This window comes from Calidris pugnax, unplaced genomic scaffold, assembly GCF_001431845.1.
Source record: "Calidris pugnax isolate Ruff unplaced genomic scaffold, ASM143184v1 scaffold196, whole genome shotgun sequence".
Lineage (NCBI taxonomy): Eukaryota > Metazoa > Chordata > Aves > Charadriiformes > Scolopacidae > Calidris > Calidris pugnax.
Genome location: NW_015091042.1, coordinates 3,725,245 through 3,749,084, shown reverse-complemented (window position 1 = coordinate 3,749,084; position 23,840 = coordinate 3,725,245). Strand labels below are relative to the sequence as shown.

At 37.6% G+C, this 23,840-nt stretch overlaps 1 protein-coding gene across 5 annotated transcripts in view; it reads left to right on the top strand.

Annotated features, from left to right (window-relative positions):
- VCL (vinculin) overlaps positions 1 to 23,840 on the top strand; it is a 64,161-nt gene that overhangs the window by 20,570 nt on the left and 19,751 nt on the right. For 3 of the 5 annotated variants that reach the window (XM_014956309.1, XM_014956306.1, XM_014956311.1), the window contains exons 2-11: positions 1,330 to 1,400; positions 6,028 to 6,178; positions 8,154 to 8,262; positions 9,160 to 9,282; positions 9,559 to 9,719; positions 15,429 to 15,522; positions 15,972 to 16,119; positions 17,981 to 18,134; positions 20,372 to 20,547; positions 21,746 to 21,936. In XM_014956309.1, coding sequence (XP_014811795.1) covers positions 1,330 to 1,400; positions 6,028 to 6,178; positions 8,154 to 8,262; positions 9,160 to 9,282; positions 9,559 to 9,719; positions 15,429 to 15,522; positions 15,972 to 16,119; positions 17,981 to 18,134; positions 20,372 to 20,547; positions 21,746 to 21,936 — 1,378 coding nt within the window. The remainder of the gene's footprint in view (positions 1 to 1,329; positions 1,401 to 6,027; positions 6,179 to 8,153; positions 8,263 to 9,159; positions 9,283 to 9,558; positions 9,720 to 15,428; positions 15,523 to 15,971; positions 16,120 to 17,980; positions 18,135 to 20,371; positions 20,548 to 21,745; positions 21,937 to 23,840) is intronic. The other 2 variants (XM_014956310.1, XM_014956307.1) reach the window with 1 other exon arrangement.

Sequence of the window (23,840 nt, the reverse complement as noted above, 5' to 3'; positions counted from 1 at the left end):
TTACTGCTTTTCCATGTCATCTTTGTCATCCATGTGTGCATACAAACGTGAGAAATTGAAGGAATATATTTCGTGAGGGCACTGGAAATAATTTGAAGAAAGCAGGTGTATTCTCTGGCGGGTCATGTAACCCTTTCCCAAGAAACGGGGCATGAGATACATTTATAATTGTGCTCCTGAGCCATTGCCATGAAGTTTGGGACTCAAAGCAAAGCCCCAGTGCCCTGCACTAGGAGGGAGCATGGCTGTTTGTGAGCCTACAATGAGGACAAATGACAGAAACCTGCTGTAAAATCGAAAACCTTCAACCTCCTCTCTGCCATTCCCTTAGTTACTTACAAATATCTATGTGACTACTTGTGATTCTATTACTAATAGATTTTTTTTAAAATAAAATCAGTAGACTAGGCTGACTCTGTGTTTGAACCAAATAACTACTAGGGCCAATGTACTTCTGTAAAGCCCCTTTGAAAAGGACCAGATGAGGGAGACAATTTTTGGCAGAGCAGCATAAATTTGCAAGGAAAAAGGTGCTTCTGGAAGGCTGTGGAGCATTAGAAGTGGCAAGTGCTGTGCATACTGGCACACTGCAGCTTCTGTCAAAAAACAGCAAATCTTTTAACTCGGGGATTTTCAGGGCTATCTTGTCTAGCTTGAGCAGGCCTGGCAGCTCTTAACACAAACTAGTGTCTGGGTTAAAGACCTTCTGCTTTGTGGTGCCTTTCTGAATAGCTTATTCAGCTGGAAAATACAGTGAACAAAGGAGCTGGAAATATTTTGTCAAGTTGGTGATCTCACAGTCCAGAGAGCCAGCTACCAATTATAAAGAGTTCTATTGTATAACAGAAGAGCTAGTGTATAGAAAACTCCAGATCTTACTCTATCTCTTTCTTTATTAGCTTCTGCATAATTATTTTTGCCTAAAGGATGGTGTGAATGTGGATGTGGGGTGTATTCTCAGTAATTAACTACATTTTTCTAATAGACTGCATTGAATAGCAGAATGGGGGTAACTTTTTTTTTTAATTTGAACTTGATTTCTGACCTTTGGGGGTTAGGAGGGAGGGAGGGAAGCCTACAGAGTTCACAGTGATTACGTTTTTACTACTAGGTGCCTACATTGGCAGGAAACAACAGATGATTTCTAAAGCATTAGTCTAACCACAGAATATAGTGATCTCAAAACCAGACACAGCAACAGCAGACCTAGTGAAAGGAATTATCATTAGTACAAATAATGGGTTTTTTTTGTTGATATTTTGCTATTTATTTTAATTTAGGCTTTACAGTGAAATTCTGAATTTTAAGTGTGACTTCTTTCTCCTGCAGGTTGGAAAAGAGACTGTGCAGACAACAGAAGACCAGATCTTGAAAAGGGACATGCCACCAGCATTTATCAAGTAAACTCATTTTTTTGTAAATCTTTTATTGTAGGTACAGGAAACTTGGTCCACTGTTAGATCAGTTACTTATTTCTGCTGTACAGATTAGAAAATACTCTTATGTTTGAATAGCTCTTAGGGGTCTTGGGGCTGACCTTCGTCAGGAATGACCTTTCTGCCAACATTGACCTTTCCTGTTACATGCCTGTATGTATCTAGGGTATTTCTTTCTTTAAAAATAAAATCAGTGTAATAATGGTGCTTGCCTGTGTGCTGTTGTAGTTTTTGCTTAATGGTGTCAGAGATAATGTGGAGTTCTCAATCTTTTCTAATTAAATTGGTTGGTGGAAAAGTGTGAATCTGTCAGTATAGGCAGCTGATGCATGATATAATTGCCTGGAAATGTAAGACATTTGAAGAGCAGTGACTGACACTCTTAGTTCCATGGCTCGGTGTCAAGGACAACTGACTTTCTCCTTCTGTTGCCCTAGGTCTTAAAAATCATGTATCACTACTTGTTGTGGAATTGCCAAGCTTTTTACTGCCAACTGACAAACCTTCACTGAAGTGACTTTGTCCTACAACCTACTGAATGTAGGTTGTAGAGTTGTAGGGTGACTGCTCTATTAGTGTTGTCCAGTGTATACAGCATATTTTACTGTATTCCCAAACACAAAACAGGCAGAGAAACCCAAACAAAAACATAGCATGAGTTACGTGGAGAAAGTGGGAACTTGCACTTTGTTTCCTGTGTGAGAACTTGATGGGGGCATCACTTTGAGGCAGTATTTTATTTACTGTTAAAATTCTTTGTGTAAGTTTGGAGCTTAATAGATAAGTACTTAGAGAAATCCATTGTGGGTTATCAAATAGACAAACTGCAGGAAATCCCAAGAACTGAGAGTAGGTGGGGGATGGGAGAGTGCCCAGAGGAAGTATGATAAATGCTTATCCTATTCTTAACCTTCCTTAGGCATCTACTTGCAGCTTCTTTTGGAGACAGGATACTGAGCTGAATGGTCCTTTGATACGACCCACGACAGTATTTATTGTGCTGTGTTCCTGCTGGGAGATCTTGTTTGGGTGTAGGGAGGCTTGATTTTATTTTCTATTTTTTTTAAGGGGAGAGTTTCTGTAATGAAGTGAGACGAAAATTTTTTTCTTGCTTGTTGTATTTGTCAACAACTCATTGTAATTTTGATTGTGCTCATTTTCTAGGCTGTGTAGAATTTATAGTTAATTTCCAGCTTCTTGTTCACCTAGACAAGTAAGTGATTAAGGAAAAGAGATTTTCTTAATTGCTATACTGCAACCAGTTTTTGATCAACGCTTAGGTTGTGGAGACTTAAATATTTAAATTACTGTAGAAATGTGATACAAGCACTGCTGAATAGTACCACTTTGTGCTGGGTGCAGGAACTTTTTCTGCAGGAATTGATGACTGCTTGGATTGTGATACAGTGAAAAATGAGAAACAAAGCATTCTGTCACAGTCATGAAACCTGCTTCACATAGTATTTACTTACTATTCTAGAGGCACTAACATGAGCTTGGAATGTTTAATGACAATCTATGGCATTTGTTGTTTTTTGTTAATCTGGAACTTATATCAAAATGAACCTGTACCAGCCCATGGGCGATGGGGTAAGGAGCAGTGCATGTGCACTAGCACACCATTCCCTGTCTGTATTTTCTCCATTCAAAAGGACCACCAGTCTTGAGAGCAAGGGAGAAGATCTGTTTATTCTTTCCAAAGACTTGGATTTTGGCTTGCCTGAGACTGGCGTTGAGGGTTCATAATGAAAAAATATATGCTGGTAATCTGTAAAGGTTTTCAGTAGGAGTGTGGTTGTGCAGCGAAATAATTTGGCTGCTGAGGAGAAGCTCTCATGCATCTCTTTGCTTGCTACTGACATAAACCACATTGGAACTATTGACCTACAGTTAAAAAATGTTCTTTATCTTAATTGTCTTAATCACTGGGGAGTATGAGTAATGCATATAATTTATATCAGATGTTTTGCAATGTGATCATATTACTTGTTATAATTCTCTTGTGAAGAAGGAAAAAGCTGTAATCTCTAGGCAAAGAATGGGGTAACACCTGATTGATTTGTTTACACTGAGAATAAAAATTTTTCTGTGTTAAACTTGCACATGCAAACTCATTTAAAAAATCAAGCAGTAATGCTATTCTATATTAACATTATTTTGGTAGTCAAGCTGGAGCTCCATTGCTAGTAAGTATATTAACAAATTAAAGTATTTGCTTTTTAAATTATATTTCTAGAACTGCAAGTAATCTAAACTGTAGTGAGTAAACTCACTCAACTTAAGTGATTAGAATTTGAAATATATCAAAGGCATTGCCTAGCATTTTTGGGCAGGCATCTCTGGGAAAAACAGAGGTCAGTCCTAAAACCTAAGAACTAAAATGGTAGGTTAGCAGAACCTAATTTTTTTCCCTCACATTTCATAAGGAAGACATGAGCAGGAATGAAGCTGACTACCAAAAGTAATATGGTTGGAAATATCGTGACCTGTGACTTCTCTCCAAAGAATTTGTTTGGTGTTGACGTGACTTTATTGTAATCATGCCTCAAAAATAAATATACATTTTTTTAATAAAGCTGGGTGGTTTTTTTTTAGTTTGTGATATAATACAGGGATTAGAACATTCACCAAAGCAATGAACTTCTATTAAAAACTTTTGAATGTGTTTGATTCTTGTGATGGAACAAATGTTTCATTGCAGTGAATATTTTTAGTGTGGGTTGGTTTTTTTTTTAATTAAAGTAGTTGAATTACTGTTTTCCCCAAATTCTAATCTTTTGTTTCCTAGCATGTATGCCTTCCAGGGGATGGAGGATGTCTGGTTTTTAAACACCACTCTGGTTTTTTCTACATAGTGTACACTCCTAAAGTCTTTCAAATGCATTGGAAAATTTATACAAAATAGACATTGTACAAGTAAAATGCAAGTTTACCTTTCAGAGGTTCAACTCTAAAGAAAACTTTGAATCTTTCAGATGTTATTTTTGTTAATTATGGTAATTATGGGTAATACACATTCATGTTAATTCCTTTCATTACAAATGAAAAAGCCAGCCTTGAGATAATCATTAGTATTAAACAGATGACCATGAAATTGAACTGTAGGAAATGAAGTATTTCTGAGCCCATAGCTCTGAGCTGGCTGAATAGGTGATTTGTTTAATCCTTTTCTTGGCAGAGCTGAAAAGAATAAATTTGAGAAGCGAGCGCGGAAATCTAATTTAGTGAAGTCAGTTGACTTTGATAATACAACTAAGTACGTTGCATAGTAATGAGCAGACCATTCCCACTTTCTGCCTTGAAATCCTCCTGTATTTTCTTACCCAGCTATGAATTACCACCATCTGATGTGCTGAGCAGATGTCTCACTACAGAGCAGGTTAGGACAAGGTCAGCTGGCCCAATTTGATCTGCTCTAGGGAGCCATTAGCTGAAAACTTTACTTTCTGAAGAAAAAAAGTATCTTTTCCTGTAATTAGTGTCTTATTTCTAGTATAGTTAAATTTAGATGTAACCATTAAGAATGTAGGGGAGAAAATGGCCTGTGTAACTTTCCAATGGTATTTAACTGAAAACATGATAAAAGAGGGTGTCCAACTGATCGGTAGAAACTGGGCTGTATGACAAGCGTGAGAAGGTTGTGATAAGAGATAGTGTTGCTGTAATAAAAGGGTTTAGTGTTTGTTGGAACCTCGTGTGACTTAAATGAGCGTGTGGCACTCGCATAGAGCCTGTGTATTAGCCTACACTTAAATTTCTGTCAAAGAAACAGGAGGGAATGGAGGGAAGTCACAATCAGAGTAGTCAATAACTACACTCGGGAACAGCAGAGCTAACATGGAAGTGAAGTCTGAATTCTGTATTTCTCTAAGCTGTCATGAGCTAATTACAACAAGAGAACAGAACCATAAACTGTTCAATGTTCTGGTTCTTGATATTTTAAAACCGTTGTGTTAAATGGCCTGATGGAACCTAATTTCAGAGCTCATTTGCTTATTGTAGTCACTTCTGTGTTACTCTAATTACATACTGTAATATCTTGCAAAAGTTCCTTTCTGTTTTTAAGTGTGGAATTGCAAGCTGCATTTGAAATTCATACCTTATCACTAAATCTTGGGGGTACTTAAAATGCTATTTCTGTCCTGAGTGTTAACAGACTCTGAAGAGCTGGACCAACAGCTTCAATGAGCAGGGGAATCGGGGAATCTTAATTTTCTTAATGCTATGTTCTTTTCTCTTAATGTGTAGCCATCGTTTAATATTTGTTAATAGCAATTGCTTCTTGAATGACAATGCAAATATGAGGCTGACAAAGGTTGGCAGTTACTTTGATTGTGAAGTCCTAAAAGAATAATTGATGTGTCCCCTGCCCTTGTTATTAAGGATGGAAGGTGTTTTGCCGTGTTGGGACCTCTCCTTAACGACACTGTATTGCCTGCTGTACAGGGGATACTTCAAACATTCCCTGCATAGGAAGATTGCATGACTTCTGAAAAACTGTGTTTACTTTCTTGTTAAAATAAATAAATACTCTTGGTTTTTAAACAACAGACAGTAACTAATCAGGTTTTTATCTGATGACTTCCCACAGAGTGGAGAATGCCTGCACCAAGCTGGTTCGGGCAGCCCAGATGCTGCAAGCGGATCCTTATTCAGTCCCAGCTCGTGACTACCTAATTGATGGATCGAGAGGAATCCTTTCTGGAACCTCAGACTTGCTTCTGACATTCGATGAAGCGGAGGTAGGAATCCCAACGTGACTGGCATAGGTATCTGCGCAATAGTCTTACTAATTCAAATATGCATCTAACTGAATTAGCTGATCTGAACTACTGAGTAAATGAATATGGTTTTGATCATTCTAGCTTGATTGGAAACATATTTTGCATTCCTTTCTGTCAGAAGGAGCTTAGGCTTGTTGCTCTGTTTTGTTAAAAGCATCTTTTTATGACATAATGTTTAGGCGTTGCCTGTGATTATTCCTCAGGCCAGATCCCATCAGCCCTGTCTTACATCTTGCTTGATGCTTTTCTGTATTCCTTTCATCAGACCCGTTACTGATCCTTATGTTCTCCGTTACTGATCCTTGTGTTCTCCGTATCCCTTCACTGAAAAGCCCTAGGCTACTTCCTAACCTGTCTGACTCATTAGCTGTGGCAATTTAATTGGCCTCTACTTCCTAACCTGTCTGACTCATTAGCTGGCCTTTAATTGGCCATGGGGCAGAGGGGCTAATAACAATTTGGACTGCTTGGCTGGTTAGCCAGAGGATGTGTTCTGATAGATGTAACAGTTGCTACGCTTTTGGCTGCTGCACAAGCTGACGAGTGGCCCAGAGGTGCTGTTTGTCCATCCTCAAAAGAGCCAGATTTGCAAGGAAACTTAAAAAGGAGGGTTTCAGTGTCTTATGATTGAGTGTTTCTTTGTTACAAATTTTACTCTTGTGATCCTTTTTCTGGGAATGGGGAGTCTTGCTTGTTTCTAAATAGCAAATATCATGCTACTATGAGGAAATGAAGCTCATGCTGTTAGGAATGCAGAGGTTAATTCTAAATTTTACCCTTGCGACAATCTACTAATCTATGAAATTGTGTTACTCTTCCTGCTGTTCTGAGTAGTTTAACATGGCATCCTTGTTTCATTTAATGAGCTCATAGTACTGTTAGCACGTTCCTCTGAAATGAGGAGAATGCTATGGGATTTCTCCATGGAACTTGTAATTACACATTATTTTAAGTGGTTTTTAATAGATACTATGAAGTGTCATAGGACAGAATCACAGGGAAGTTAGAGCTTTTAACGTCCCTGCTCCAGTGTTCAGGAAATGAGTTGACTTCTGGTTAATGCTTTGCTGAACTAGTCCCTGACAACTGCATGTTAACCAAAAGAGAAATATTAGTCTGCAATGACTGACTCTTCACAAATACAAAACGTGACATGTCTCTATCTTACTAACTTTCAAGATAAACTACCATCGAGACAAGACTATGATCTGTTCTAGGGACTAAACGCTGCGTGCAGTTGACAGGAACTAAATGTTAATAAACTCATTCTTCAATACGAATTGTATGTGGTGTTGTCAGAAATAATGTGGTTTAGGAGGTTAGAAAATTAACTGACAGAGATCTGTTTTGGAATCAAGTATGAACTGAAAAAGTTAAACTGAGGCAGATGTCTGGAGGCAAATAAAGTACAGTCTTCACAGATTTTTCTGGAAAGCTTAAGATGTTGGATCTACCTTTCCCACTGGAATGCTGGATAATGTTTTATCCATATGTAGAGCCGTGTGGTGAATAATATTTCCTCTGAAAACTTGGAGTCTGCTTTCTATATAGTTTTGCTTTGTGATTTAAGTTAAATATTTATTTTATTGATGAAATTGCAATGAAAAGCTTCAAGCATGCCAACAAACTTAAACACACTTCCTTATAACCAATTTTCTCAAAGTTATTCTTCGTTTATCATACAAAGTGAAAACACTGGAAGTAGGATTTTGCATTTCTGAGCAGTGGAATGCTGATTAAATATTGTCTTTGTCAATACAGCACTCTTGAGTAATGGCGTGGTGGGTAATTAATCAGTATCCCAGACCTTTGTGATTGCCCGTATGTCGTGTTAGCAAATGCTATACCTATTCTGTTCTGATAATAGGCTTGCATTTCTAATTCAACTGTAACTTAACTTCATCTAATAAATGATGGAATGTCCCTTTTTTAGGTCCGTAAAATCATCCGTGTCTGCAAAGGAATATTGGAATATCTGACTGTGGCGGAAGTAGTAGAGACTATGGAGGATTTGGTGACATACACAAAGAATCTAGGGCCAGGTTTGAATTGCTACAGCCTATCATAAATATACTAAGTATAGTCTTTTCCACTACCCTTTACCTCCTGCCCCCCCCCAGCACCTTCCTCACCCAAGTTTTGAAGCAGTTGCTTCAAAAGTGTCTGTTGGAAAAAGTTTTAAACTAGAGGGTGAATGAGGATTATTTTCTGATTCATGTTCTCTCTTAATGCAGAGGAGTCAAGATGTTGATAAATGATATGTACTACACAGGTGATATGTACTGTGCCTTTCCTACACTGTATTACATGAAAGAAGTAAGCATGCAGTAGTGAGAGGAAAACAAAAGATTGAAAAAGCTGTGTAATTAAGCATTCACTGCTATGAAGCCCATTACGCTGATAAAAAGTTTAATTCTTTCCACACTTCTAGAGCACTAAAATATTTCTAGCAGAACTGAAGTATAAATGGATACAATTCTTGAACTTTGATGGAACAAACCCTGGTAGGCAAACAAACAAAACCCTGATGTTTCCGTTTTCTATCATTCACAATTAAGGCTTTGATTAAGTCCTAACAGAAAAGTTTAAAAAAAAAACCAAAAACCTTGTAAATTAGTTTCCAGAGTTCATGAGGTGACTTCATGTCCTAAAGTAGTCATTTCAGGTATTTTCCTATTTTATTGTTGGGATTTTAAATCAAGAATTTTGAGGATTTCATTCTACTTAGCATAGTGGCTGGGTTCTGAATCAGTGGCTTCTCTGACGCGTCTGGAATGTGTTTTAAATAATAGCTGCTAACACAAAAATTAAATTTTAAACTTTAATATAGTTGTCATGAGTCATTACACTTTGCTCTTGTTTAGAAAGCTCAAATATTGCAAATTAGACTTAATATTATGTTTCTTTCTTTATGACTGTTCAATTATTTTAATCTTTAGGAATGACAAAGATGGCCAAAATGATTGATGAGAGACAACAGGAATTAACTCATCAGGAACACAGGGTTATGCTGGTAAACTCCATGAATACTGTGAAGGAGTTATTGCCAGTACTTATTTCAGGTATTTTCGGCTTTAATTTTTAATATCACTCTGAATTGCTCTCTGTTTTGAGCTGGAGTTCCGATGTCTTGTGTTTATTAAAAGTAACAGCCTTGACCTTGCTTCTGTACTGGTTGCAAATAACTCTGGGTCTTGTATTAAAACTACAATCTCTTTGCGGTAAAATGGTCCATGCAAGATCAAAGGTACTGCCTCTGTATTAATGCAGTAGGTGGTCACCTTGAGCATTGATCATATCTTGCATTTACATTTTTCTAATCTATGGTATTTTCACAGCTATGAAGATTTTTGTAACCACAAAAAATTCTAAAACCCAGGGAATAGAAGAAGCGTTGAAAAATCGCAATTTCACAGTAGAGAAAATGAGTGCTGAGATAAACGAAATAATCCGTGTATTACAACTCACTTCCTGGGATGAAGATGCCTGGGCAAGCAAGGTATGTTTCACACCTACATTTGTCTATAGAAGTCTAATTTTTATCTGCCGTGTCCTACACTTGATAAACTTGGGGTTTTGAGACTGTTGAATTATGTATTTGTGCATCAGTTTTGTAACACTTTGCAATCACATTGTGTAGTCTCTTCAAGGTCAAAGAAATCTTCAGAGATGATTGTATTAATGTATCTTGCAAAATTAGCTTTCTCTCAATAAGGTAAATCAAAGGAGTGTGGCATTTGCAGGTGGCACAATGGCTACATAGTCATATGTGACAGAGGAAAGTTTGATAAAAAGCTATTGTTTTATACATCAAGCTGGTCTTGTAGCTAAGTGTTCATCAGTAAGATTACCTGACGTACTACTAGAAAAGACAGGTTGCTGGCATATTCCTGGTGCAAAAAGCCTGAAGTTGAAAAGTTTTGGTCAATTTGGGGGAATCTCTCCTTGAGTGCTTCCTCCTTTTCCCCCTGCACCATTTTTAGTCTGGATGTGGGAGTAAATTTCAAGTTTTTGCCTTGTCTCAAAGAAATGCACATTAGATTGGGCAGCTCTTCTGGATAAATGTGATGTCTGTGAAGCTGTTGTGTGGACGGCGTTGGTTCCTTACAGCTCGGAGTTCAGCTGTGCCAGTCACCGCAGCCACTCACCTGGAGTGAAGTGATGCTCTTAAGTGATAGTTGCAGAGGATACTGACATATCTAGCAGACCATAAAGCAGGTCTGACAGAGTTGTAAAAGTGTTATTGTGGGCTGACAAATAAGTGGAACTGCATAACTGAAATTCCTGCCACTTTTTTTTTTGAGTGCCTGGAAGTAAATTGCTGAAGGGATGTTGTTTTTTTTTTTCAACGGTTAGTGCTATGAGCAACAAGTAACTATAAATGTATTTAAAGAAAATATTGAGACCTGAAGCCAGACTTATTAACAAATGAAATCTTGCAGAGAATCTAACATTGATGTAATGTAGGCATTAAAATCACTTTGGCCTATATTGTTTGGCACTTGACCCTTAGTTTGCCTTTTGAGTTATTTTGTCACTATCACTTCCTTATTATGACTACTTTATGCATCTTTGTTTTTGTTCTCCTGTTTCTTACCCTTTTCTCACCTTTAGAAGGTAAGCTTTCTTCCACACCCTCCACCTTGGCCTTGTACTAAAACCCAAAAAAACCAAGCATGTATGTGGGATTTTGTGCTGTGTGCAGACTGTGTGCTGTGCAACTTCTTATCTGTGTGCCAGCTGTGACACCGTACTCATGTCTATACACACGAAATATTTACAAGGAACTTACTAGCCCTGTCCAGCCACATGTGGAATTGGCTTTCACTAAGAGAATGGGAATTGCAAGCTGAACTGCATTAAGACTGTCTCTCTGAGTCTGAGTTAGCCCAAGATCTTAGAGCACATTCTTGCTGAATGCTTTTGTGTTAATTGATGTTACCAGTGACTGTAGCTACAAATAAAGGGCCCAGTCATGCAGGAACAAGCTTTCTGCATGCCCAGAAAGCTTTCTTAAGTCAGGAATTTTGTCCATCCCGTAGTATTTCACCAGCAGCCTTCCTTCAGTTCAAATGATTTGTCTTCTTCAGGTCTTGGCCTCAAATTTCAATTCTGTATTTGCATTTTTTCAATTCTGTTTTATTTTTTGATGTAAGCATTCCTGTATTTTACAAAATACAAATGCAGGTTTTTTTGTGGTAGAAAAAATGACTCTTGCAAGAAGTTGGCAATTTAGCCGTAGGAAATTATTACTTCTCTTCCTTGGGAGGCAGATTAATAAAGAATTTTATTAAGAAAATAGTTGCCGTATTAACAGTATTTCCAAAGGGAAAATATTGGTCATTATGTGTAATGCATAAATATTTTGTGTGGACTAGTATCATCAAAATATTTTTCTGTTCCAAGTTGAGAACTTTTAAATTTTATTTATATTTTGAATGAAGGTACACAGAAGCTTTGGAACTGTAGCACTGGCCCAAACAGTTACCACAAAGAATCTGAGTTGAAAAATGCAGAAGCAGGAGCTAGTTTGCTAATGGTCACATATTATAGACCTTTTCCTGTATTTGTATATACATCCATTAATGTTGATTTATTATTTTTCTGGAGGGGAGAGGGAGGAACTCTTTATTTCTATATGAGATAACTGTTGTGTGCGTTTTGTGCCTGATGGTCAAGGGGAAGATATTTTCCCCATGCTTTTCTGAAGCAAAGTAAGGTGTGTTTGGGGATGCACAGGCTTGACTTTTTAACTGTGTAGTACATGCTGCTGCTGATGTTGGAGTTTATTTTACGTTTATTATTCTTTTTTGAATTATTTATAAGTTGTAGCATCACAAAATCCACCTAGACATAGTGGAGAATGAACAAATGTATGGAGCCAGACTCATAGACTTCTTTGTAAACAATTTTGTTGGTCTTTCTGGACTCCGAAATGCATGTTACTGGATTGCAATAAGCTCTGCTCACACCACCACTGGATTTTTAAAAATACTTGAAATACTGAGCAGAGACTGATCTCTGACAAAATCTTGAAAACAATCTGTATTTATTTCTTCCATTCATAGCTTTGTACCTTTTATGGAGGAGTTTAGTTTTCTCTTGTATATTCCTAACGTTTATTTTTGAATAAACTTGGAAGTAATACTCAATTCTAAACATCTTCCATTTCCACAGAAATGGAGGGAGTTAAAAGTTGTAGGAAGCTGAGAAGTATCTTGCAGGGTTGAACCCTGGGTGGTGACTAAGCTATTGACTCTGCCAGAAAGCTGGCTTTGCCTATTTCCTTCAACATTCCCTTCTTTGGTAATGAAATGCAGATATCGCCAGACTACACCACTTTATTGAGTCAGAGGTTGTGTGTTACATTCAACAAGGGATTGTGTAGGATTTATGATGCTCCTTTTCAAAGCAGTGCCAATACCACCTGCTCCATGAATAATATCAAAGTTCTTGGTAGTGGCAGAAGTGATGCATAAAGGTATCTGGAATAAATGCTCATCTGCTTTACAAAGTGATATGCAAAAAGCCAACTTGGTCTTTTCCCTTCAGACAGCTTTGCCCTAGTTGTTTAATATAATTAACTTAAGTTGTTTATCTCTTCTGAAAAGGTAATAGTGCTGCTTCTGTTAATGAAATTCCTTTTGCCAACAGTGGAACTGTGGGGAGAGGAGGGAAAAAATCCTTTTTTGCTGATAAAACTACTCTACAGGAAACCTTTCTGCAGGATATAGCTGTAGGATTTTTTTTCTTTTCTTGCTTGCAACTGATATTCTGCTGGCAAACCCCAAAGAGTAAGATTTTAAACATATTTAGCTGTTTAGAATGGAACAAGGCATTTAAACAGCTCCAGAAATCAGGAATACAAAGACACTTTCAAGTAGTAAGACCTTGTGTGAGTGGCTTTGTTTTGTTTAGATGGAATATTTCTACTTTGGGGGATAAGTCCAGACATTTCAGGATTGCTGCACCTTTGTCACTTGCCAAGTATCTGACCCAGACACAACTGTGGCAGAAACGAAAGCGCAGTACCAACAGACCTAATTAAGGATGTTGTTTTAATTTCCTATTTAAAAATTACTCATCTCCTTGCAATGAAAACTCCTTATCAGGCTAAAGCTGAGAGGGTTTCCTTGCTGTGGCAGCTTGAGCTGTGACGGCGGGAAATACGCCGTTGTCCTGGAAAACTTCAATCCTACACCAGGATTGCACCAATTTTTTTTTTAAATAGGAAAGGGGACAGTATTTTGCAAACCTGAGCGTGGAGCCACACAGGACAGTGAGACTTACGCTGAGGAGCAGTTTGGTTCTGTGATAGGAGAGATGGGGCCTGCTATTGCTTGGGTAGTGCTGGCAAGTACAAAATCATGAGTGTAAAGGCTAAAATACCCCTGATTTTTCTCCCCTGATATAAGACTTTAGATGCGAGGCTTCTGTATCGTTTTGCTGAGGCTGCAACTCTGCAGGCAGCTGAGACAACACAAAAAGCTTGTGTTGGTACGAAGGGAGGGGCGAAGACAGTTTTCCCAAGGCTCCCCTTTCCTCAGCTATCCCACACCTATCTCCTCATCAACAGGCTAGGCAACATCTGTTGCCTTGTTAAAAATTCAGTTTGTTCTTTGTCTGACGTTATTTATGGGTAGGCAGGCCTGTAGCAGGCCATTCATGCCAAACTGCAGTAGTTTCAGCCCGTGTATAAAACAAGGGACAAGTGTAACACCAGGACCTTCACAGCTAGTAAGGTTTTTATATGCAATTGAATACTTAAGTGATTATTTATTTGTGTCTTGTCATATATTAAATGCACAATTCTCAAGCTATAAACAGGATGGCTTTTAAAAGAGTGTGCCCACCCCCCTCCTGTGGCTGCGCATCCTAATTTTTTCAAACAAGTCCTGATCTAACCTCTGAGACCCAGTTTCTCTATTTGAGAACAAATCATCCAGGTGAGAATGATTCTGCTTTTGGTGCCTTCTCTCAGCCTGTGATTCGAGAGCCCTTAAAACTACCCAGCAGTGTGTGGCATGACCTTTCAGAAAGCTGGTTGCTGAATTATAGTGTAACACTTCATGAGTAGCTGATGGCCCAACATGCCTGAATAAAGCTGGCTTAAATGCCAAAAGGTTTATGGTGATGTATGTAGGAGACTAAGCGTGGAGAATGAACAACTCCACAGAAATGTGGCAGTTCTTGAGTGTTGTCAGGATATCACATGCTCTACCACATACTGACCTTTGATGTTAGTAGGCTCCTCTTCATAAAAGCTGGACGTGGACAGTCCCAATTCAGTTAATAGCATGAGAGCCAGGCTTATCATCATCTGTATACTAATCACAGGATATTAGATGCATTTCAAATTATTTCCCTGACATGCGTGGTAAAAAGCTATTTTGGCTTTTCCCCAACTTTCTACTTAAGGTACTGGTTACTTTTTTTTCACTGTCTTTTTTTTATAAGATAGAAAACTTCTGGCCTCTAGTGGAGAGATGACATATGAACAATTAACACTATGCAGAGAAATGAGGACTGGATGGTTTTGTCTCCTCTAGTCAAAGAGGTGTTGGATAATAGCAGCATAACAGTCAAAGAAGCACCTTTCTGATGCTCCTGGCAGAGAAGTTTTGAGTATAAAACAACTGCATGTGACCACGTTTATTTTCTCTGAAAACATTAAACTCTGTAGTTGAGAATTCCAGGAATTAGCTGGCAGTCTGTTTTTCTGCAAGTAGCAGCTGTTTGACTTCAAGCAGCAGAGCAGGTGAAAAATGCAGATATGAAACCTCTTATACAGAAGTAAGAAATAAAATTCACTGGCCAATTTCCATTTTTGAAAAGTTTACTTGAATCTCATTGTTACAACTTTTCTATGTGCCCTGATGTACACCAAGGAAAAAAACCCGGAACTAACTCCAGGATGTGTGCTTATTTAAATATTATTTAAATATTAAACCACTAGTAAATAAAGGAATAGAAAAATCACTAAAATTGCATGCATATTTTCTGCATTTTGAGTGAAATGAAAATGTCTGTCTTAATTGGAAATAAATAATTATGACCTGCTAGTTTGAAAAATGGGTTTTGAGCTGCTTATATGGGTGTGTTTCTGTAAGTAGACTGTGCTTTATAGAACTTCTGTCTGCTTTGGCTGTGTTGACTATTGATGGTTTGGTTTTTTGAGAATCATTTTAGTATTTTCTCTTTTTTTTTAAAGGACACTGAAGCCATGAAAAGAGCATTAGCCTTAATAGATTCAAAGATGAACCAGGCAAAAGGTTGGCTGAGAGATCCAAATGCACCTCCAGGTAATATTAAAAAAAAATAAAAATAACAGCACAGAGTATTTTGATTTTTAAAGGTCTGAATAATTCTGTTGTGTAAGACAAAATTGCCTTTAAGCATTAATAACCCATATGTGGTGGATCAATCAGAAGGAGCCTGTATTTATTCCTTTCTTTGGATACTGAGATAGAACAAGTTGTGTCTAATGATCTGGAAAGATTTGGGGTTTTTTTCACTTGTCTAAATAACAAAGTCTATATAACATATGTGTTTTTTCTGCACTAGTAAAAACAAAACCCCATAAATTCAGCAGTATTTAACTGCAATGGTTGCTAATACTTAAAGTTCCTCCTTCTGTGTTTTTTATTTTTGTATAACTTTAGATTTGCCTAACAGTAATATTTAAGCGTGATGGGATTAGCAGTTTACTTGTACATGTCCTGTTGGTTTTACTGACTGCTCTGCCCCTCAGGGGATGCTGGTGAGCAAGCAATAAGGCAGATCCTGGATGAAGCTGGAAAAGCAGGAGAACTGTGTGCGGGCAAGGAACGCAGAGAGATTCTGGGAACGTGCAAAACGCTGGGCCAGATGACTGACCAGCTGGCTGACCTCAGAGCCAGGTAAATCTGCTACCCTTCAGGGACAATTTTCCAGTACTATTAAACCAGTTTTTCTGAACTTTCAGTTGTCACTCCCTAACTGGTAGGAGAGCAGGCCAGCAGCTGTATTTTTGCCTTTCTTACTTCATTATCTTCTGATAAGAATAATATGTTTTATTATGTGGAATCTTAATTATATAACATGATGAACAAAATTGCTTAAGTAGATAATGTGGAGTTTGTTAAATGTCAAGCACAACCTTCCTCCAAATTAGGCAGAAATGTAATTTTAAACTGTTAACTCTCTCCTCCAAAGATCATATACCCCCATGCCTGTAAGAAACACAGATACTCTAGTTTTTAGGTGTTTATTGGAATGTTGGCCAAAATTCAGACTTACTGGTTATATTGTCATTATTTGCCTTTCTTACTTCATTATCTTCTGATAAGAATAATATGTTTTATTATGTGGAATCTTAATTATATAACATGATGAACAAAATTGCTTAAGTAGATAATGTGGAGTTTGTTAAATGTCAAGCACAACCTTCCTCCAAATTAGGCAGAAATGTAATTTTAAACTGTTAACTCTCTCCTCCAAAGATCATATACCCCCATGCCTGTAAGAAACACAGATACTCTAGTTTTTAGGTGTTTATTGGAATGTTGGCCAAAATTGAGAATTACTGGTTATATTGTCATTAAAGAAGAGATGTACATTAGCTGTAATAGTCTTATTTTCACTTACATAAAGAAGAGATGTACATTAGCTGTAATAGTGGTAGTGGATGAGAAGTGGTTTTAGTTTATTTTCAATTTAATTTCCAGCTGATTGACCTGAGAGAATGTAAGAGTATGTTTGCACTGGTTTTTGCACAGAACATTAGAAATTAGGCAAAACTCTTAATCTTCATGTAAAGTGGTGGCTGGTGTCAGCTTCGTGTTGTTTGAAATTTTTGGAGGTGGAGGAAGAGACAGGACTAAGATTTACAAACAAATGAGTTAATTTATTGGCTGTTTTTAATATATAAATAACTTCAACTCAGCCTGTGAGAAATAAGATATAAAAAAAGGCATCTTGAGACTCTGTCCTGGCTCTCTGTAAATACACCTTAGTGTCCCAGTAACGTGCTTGTCATCCTTACACTTACTGTGGAGTTTTTAAAGTTAGTGGTTTGATGAAGTTAACATGCTCAAAAAGCTTTCCAGAAGACAGGTTGATTTGAAATGAATTATGAGATTCCTTATGCAAACCCAGCGTTCTCAGGTATATGTATGTGAAGTCATCTTTCTATCCAACTTTGAACTCCTAAGCATTTGAACCAATAGTGGTAGTGCTGCAAATTGTGTCGTACAGTCTGTAAAAGTGTATTGCTAGCATCCTTTTCACCATTGCGAGAAGTTTTACCAATAGCCCTTAACATTTAATCTACTTTGTCAATGTGATCGAGGCAATTAAGACGTCTTATTTTCACTTACGGACTTGCTGTCCCCACCTAAGTCTGGTGAGACATAACCCCTGCAGGTTCCGAGTGACTTGGTGGCAGTCTATAAACGAGGAGATAATAGGTCTCATCCTGGGTATTTTAGTGGAACTGTGTCCTCAAATACCCTTACTTTGTGACACTTAAAAAAAATGTTTATTCTTCTGAGGATGCTAAGTGTCAAATTCTGGAAAGAAGAAAATATGCACTTAGTTTTAAACTCTTCCTGTCGCGGTGTTCTTCCTTGAGTTACTTTTATTTTCTCAGGAAAAAAAAATCAAAAATAATCTGATTAAATACTGTATCTCTTGCAATGGGCTGGGTATGCTCATAAATGGCTTTTGCAGTCTCTGTTCAGTCCTGGGCTGAACCTGTGCTGCTGTTTTTGTCTCGGGCAGGGGCCAGGGTGCGACGCCGATGGCCATGCAGAAGGCACAGCAGGTGTCCCAGGGGCTGGATTTGCTCACTGCAAAAGTGGAGAACGCAGCCCGCAAATTGGAGGCCATGACCAACTCCAAGCAGGCAATTGCCAAGAAGATTGATGCTGCTCAGGTACCACTAATGATTTCATAGATACTTCAGAAGGTGATTACATCCCTGTTGTTAGAGCAGTTACACAGAACCGCAGACTTACTTGGTATAGGAAGAACATGTAGGGGGTACTTGCTTTTTCCTAGAAAAATCTTAAATTTGGTCATTTACATGGAACTATGAGTTTTGCTACAGCTTACAACATTTATATTTAGCATTGCTAAAAATTTCAAGGTTGTGAAATGAAAATGAGGAAACACACTAAATTTGGACATAAACTGATCTTATTAAAGAAAAGAGTAGAGGAATTTCAGACTGCACAGATTTACCTGTGGGTAAAACCAGAGCCATTTCTGTGTGTTCTGTTTTGGGAGTGAAGTTCAGGATTTAGAATTTCATATTCATGACAAAAGCAAAACAATGTTAATGAAACTACTTTTTCTGTTAGTTGATTTTTTATTTTTGTAGCTCTCTGTCTCCCTCAATGGACAGCCTATTCCCAGTGATGGTTATAAAATAACAAACCTTCTATATAACTTATCGAAATGTGTGTATGTGTATATAACTATATATATAAATATACATTAATATATAGAATGAACTGATAGTGAGACCTTTCAGGAAGAGCTCTGTAAAGAGTGCCACACTGTGCACAAAAGCATCTGTTTTTATTTTATTTTCTGAAAGCCAGATCATGAGTCTCTAAAGCCACTAGTTAAATTTTACTTCTGAAAACACTGTTGGCAAATGTTGGGGAGTGAGAGAATGTGAAATCTTAGGGTAGATTTCATCTAGCTTGACATCTGTTTCAAAACAGAAAAAACGCAGCCCGCAAATTGGAGGCCATGACCAACTCCAAGCAGGCAATTGCCAAGAAGATTGATGCTGCTCAGGTACCACTAATGATTTCATAGATACTTCAGAAGGTGATTACATCCCTGTTGTTAGAGCAGTTACACAGAACCGCAGACTTACTTGGTATAGGAAGAACATGTAGGGGGTACTTGCTTTTTCCTAGAAAAATCTTAAATTTGGTCATTTACATGGAACTATGAGTTTTGCTACAGCTTACAACATTTATATTTAGCATTGCTAAAAATTTCAAGGTTGTGAAATGAAAATGAGGAAACACACTAAATTTGGACATAAACTGATCTTATTAAAGAAAAGAGTAGAGGAGTTTCAGACTGCACAGATTTACCTGTGGGTAAAACCAGAGCCATTTCTGTGTGTTCTGTTTTGGGAGTGAAGTTCAGGATTTAGAATTTCATATTCATGACAAAAGCAAAACAATGTTAATGAAACTACTTTTTCTGTTAGTTGATTTTTTATTTTTGTAGCTCTCTGTCTCCCTCAATGGACAGCCTATTCCCAGTGATGGTTATAAAATAACAAACCTTCTATATAACTTATCGAAATGTGTGTATGTGTATATAACGAACTATGAGTTTTGCTACAGCTTACAACATATTTTTTTTTCTATTTAGCATTGCTAAAAATTTCAAGGTTGTGAAATGAAAATGAGGAAACACACTAAATTTGGACATAAACTGATCTTATTAAAGAAAAGAGTAGAGGAATTTCAGACTGCACAGATTTACCTGTGGGTAAAACCAGAGCCGTTTCTGTGTGTTCTGTTTTGGGAGTGAAGTTCAGGATTTAGAAGTTCATATTCATGACAAAGGCAAAACAATGTTAATGAAACTACTTTTTCTGTTAGTTGATCCTTTATTTTTGTAGCTCTGTCTCCCTCAATGGTCAGCCTATTCCCAGTGATGGTTATCAAATAACAAACCTTCTATATAACTTATCTAAAAGTGTGTATGTGTATATAACTATATATATATAAATATACATTAATATATAGAATGAACTGATAGTGAGACCTTTCAGGAAGAGCTCTGTAAAGAGTGCCACACTGTGCACAAAAGCATCTGTTTTTATTTTATTTTCTGAAAGCCAGATCATGAGTCTCTAAAGCCACTAGTTAAATTTTACTTCTGAAAACACTGTTGGCAAATGTTGGGGAGTGAGAGAATGTGAAATCTTAGGGTAGATTTCATCTAGCTTGACATCTGTTTCAAAACAGAAAATCTGCCAGACAATAGAACAACTTCATGCTATCTAATAAACAGAAACTGCTTTTCAGAAGTATTTTCTGTTAAATACAGTTTGGAAAGCTGCATTGGTATTTAAAAGTCTCTATAGAAATAATATTTCTATTTGTGTTCACTCATACACAACCTTTTTCTATTAAGAATTGGCTCGCGGATCCTAATGGGGGCAGTGAAGGAGAAGAACACATTCGGGGAATTATGGCTGAAGCAAGGAAAGTTGCAGAATTATGTGAGGAGCCTAAAGAAAGAGATGATATCCTGCGTTCCCTGGGGGAGATCTCTGCTTTGACAGCCAAACTGTCAGAGCTGCGACGACAGTATGTATTAGTTTTATCACCATTCATTTATTTGAATGACTTTCATTTGCGGTTCAAAGGGCTGAGCAAAATCAGAATATTGATGATTAATTGGGGAATATATTCCTCTCCAAGAGCTGGGAATGGACATCTTCTGAGTTTCTGTGCTGCATTTAGTAAAAATTGAATACAAAGAATTGTTCTGTTCCGTGGGGGAAGGAAGGAGCTAACTTTTTAGCATCCTTTAAAAAATTTAATTTATAAAATATGGTATCCTTTTTAATTCTTCAACATAGTTATTTGTATCCAAAAGACCAACTTGTGCTATCTTCCTCAAAAAAACCCCCCAAACCCCCCTGCCAAAACCAACCAAAAAGACCCCACCCACTAGAGTAACTAGAGCTGTATTTTCTTTCTACTGCCTATGGAATAATTGAGAGGCAAACTGAAGCCAAAAGTGAGCTGCTTTGTCCTGTCAAAGCACTTCAAAGGAATGAGATGATGGGAAATTTAAGTTTGTTTATACAGACAAATGTCATCCCTGTTTATTGCTTAGCAGTTTGCTGAACAGGAAGGTGAAATACCTGCCACTTCAAGCAGCATCAGTGCTCCAAGCACTGTGTAGCCACAAACTGTATGAAAGATAAGACTTTCAGAAATTATATTTCTATATCAGTTTTGCAAAGAGGATGCTTTAGAATGGAAGTGGAGAAATGCTTATTGTATAAACTGATCTTCATCTGTGGCCGGTTGCAATAGGGAGATAAATAGTTCTCTTTCTTCATTAGTTAGAAACTTTAGTCCAGTTTTTCTTGATGTTTAACTGCTGCAGGTCTTGATGTGCTTCTGCTTTTCCAGTTTATGTATAGCCTTGGGCCTGTTGCTGCTTACTTTTCTGCTTGTAACCTATGTGGCATTATTGGAGTTGCTCATAAGGCAGCCATGGAGATGAGAAATTGGTGTCATGCATCACGTTATCAGTGACAGCACCGTGTTTTCCCCCTCCCCAGTGCTGTGTTGAACACATGTAGCATCCAGGTACCACAGCAGAGAAGAGCGAGGGTTTCTGGATGACAGATCTGCATTATTTGCTCTGAGACTCAAGTGTCAAATTTAACCTTATTTACAAAGATGAAGTACCTTTCCTTGTGTCTTCCTGCTGAATTTGGGACTAAGCTGTAAATGATCTCTACGTGACTATAATTTCTTTATTCTTTAGTGGGAAAGGTGACTCTCCTGAGGCCCGTGCGTTGGCGAAGCAGATAGCTACATCACTCCAGAATTTACAGTCCAAAACCAACAGGGCTGTAGCAAACACTAGGCCAGTGAAAGCAGCCGTCCATCTGGAGGGCAAGATTGAGCAAGCTCAGAGGTGGATAGACAACCCTACGGTTGCTGATCGGGGAGTAGGTAAGTGTTTCTGCGTGCTCTTCCCCCCAGAGTTTTATGGTTAAACTTGTTACTCATTTTTATGACTGAAACTGCAGTGTGGAAACTCAACAAATTCAGCAAAGAACAGGAGAACGTGTGGTGTAGAACAAGAGAAACTTCAGGCTGCTCCTCGCTCTTATTAACATGCAAATATAGTATGTCAAATTTGAATTTATACCTACTCCAGCAAATTGAGGAAGTCAGTCCTTCGGAGAGGAGAAAAACATTCATAAACATGACCTAAAAATATCACCTCTTGTGTGGTTTCTGGGTTATCTGAGGAGAAGGCTACTTAATCAAAGAGGAGGGTGATGTGAGAATCCAAGCGTGCTCTCAGAGGGCACGTAACTATGGTTCAGAAGTTGCACTATGGAGAGCTTATTGTAAACAACTTCTGAAATCTCTTGTTTAGCTGCTTTTGATGCTATTGCAAGTAGGTGGGTGAATTCTGGGTTATCTGAGGAGAAGGCTACTTAATCAAAGAGGAGGGTGATGTGAGAATCCAAGCGTGCTCTCAGAGGGCACGTAACTATGGTTCAGAAGTTGCACTATGGAGAGCTTATTGTAAACAACTTCTGAAATCTCTTGTTTAGCTGCTTTTGATGCTATTGCAAGTAGGTGGGTGAAGCTTGAGAACTGGATTTGGTGGGTTTTTTTCCACAGCAGTTAGATCTGAGCAGTGCAACTGATAACGAGTGGAAACTGCAAATCTTTAATACCTCTTTCTCACACCTTTCTCTGTCTGTCAAGATAACTTCTGTTGTGTGAATATCCAATGACAGATCCTTGAAGTAAAGATTTAGTCATGTTTATAGTTTGGACAGTTGTGAAGTGCAAATTTATATGCAATATTTTAAACAGATTAGTGGAGTTCCATGTTTTGACACTAGAATCTGTCACTAGAAAGATAGGCAAATTGCACACAGAATGAGATGACCAAGAAGGCAGTGGATAGGTCTCATGAGATGTTTTGGCAGTGGCTGAAAACCTTCCTAATTTTGATGTTTCACTTGAACATAGTAAATTGTGAGGCTGTTGGCTTAAAAAAGTACAAATCCTAAAGTTAATTTTTATTATTTCTAATTGAAAAGAAACAAAGAAACCTAAACCCCTCTTGAAGTCTAAGTAAGTGCCTAGTTAATCATGAGGCTTGTGTACAAGTGAAAGCTTGTTGGAGGAACTGAAGTTTCTCAACACTGGATATATACTATGGAATTGAATCAATTGCTGGAGTAATACATGTGACAAAAATGAGTGTAGAATGCAAGATGTGGCATGTCCTGTAACTTGAATGTTTCTAGTTTAATAAAAAAAAATTCTAGTTGTAAGATGATGTCATTGTATAATTTATTTATTTTTTCATTTAAATGTCTTTTGCTTGCATTGGCACTTGGCAGGGTGCTTATAGGAGAGGTATATTAACAATATAAATCAGGTATGTGCGCTCTTCTGTCCAGACAGCACTTCTGGTAGAACTTGGGATGATATTTTCAGTGCTATAATTTGAAAATAGATAACTCTTCTGTCCAGACAGCACTTCTGGTAGAATTTAGGATGATATTTTCAGTGCTACGATAATTTGAAAATAGATAAATAGATAATAGAAGATAAATTGCAGTACTTGGAATTTTTAAGTGACTTCTTTTGGAGTCAACAAATCAGTTATGTAGGAATTACCTGACAGCTGTACTGGTGAACTTCTCTCAGGCCACCCTAGTTCAAAAGGATGCATATTTAGCCAAAGTTGCCTTAAAATGTTTAATTCCTCCATAGGTCTGAACTGCAGTTAGTCAGTGATAAACTACAGAAGATCCTTTCCACTACCTAAAAAGGTGTTTTTGAAAACTCAAGGATTCTAAAGTGTCACTTTCTTCGTGGTGCCT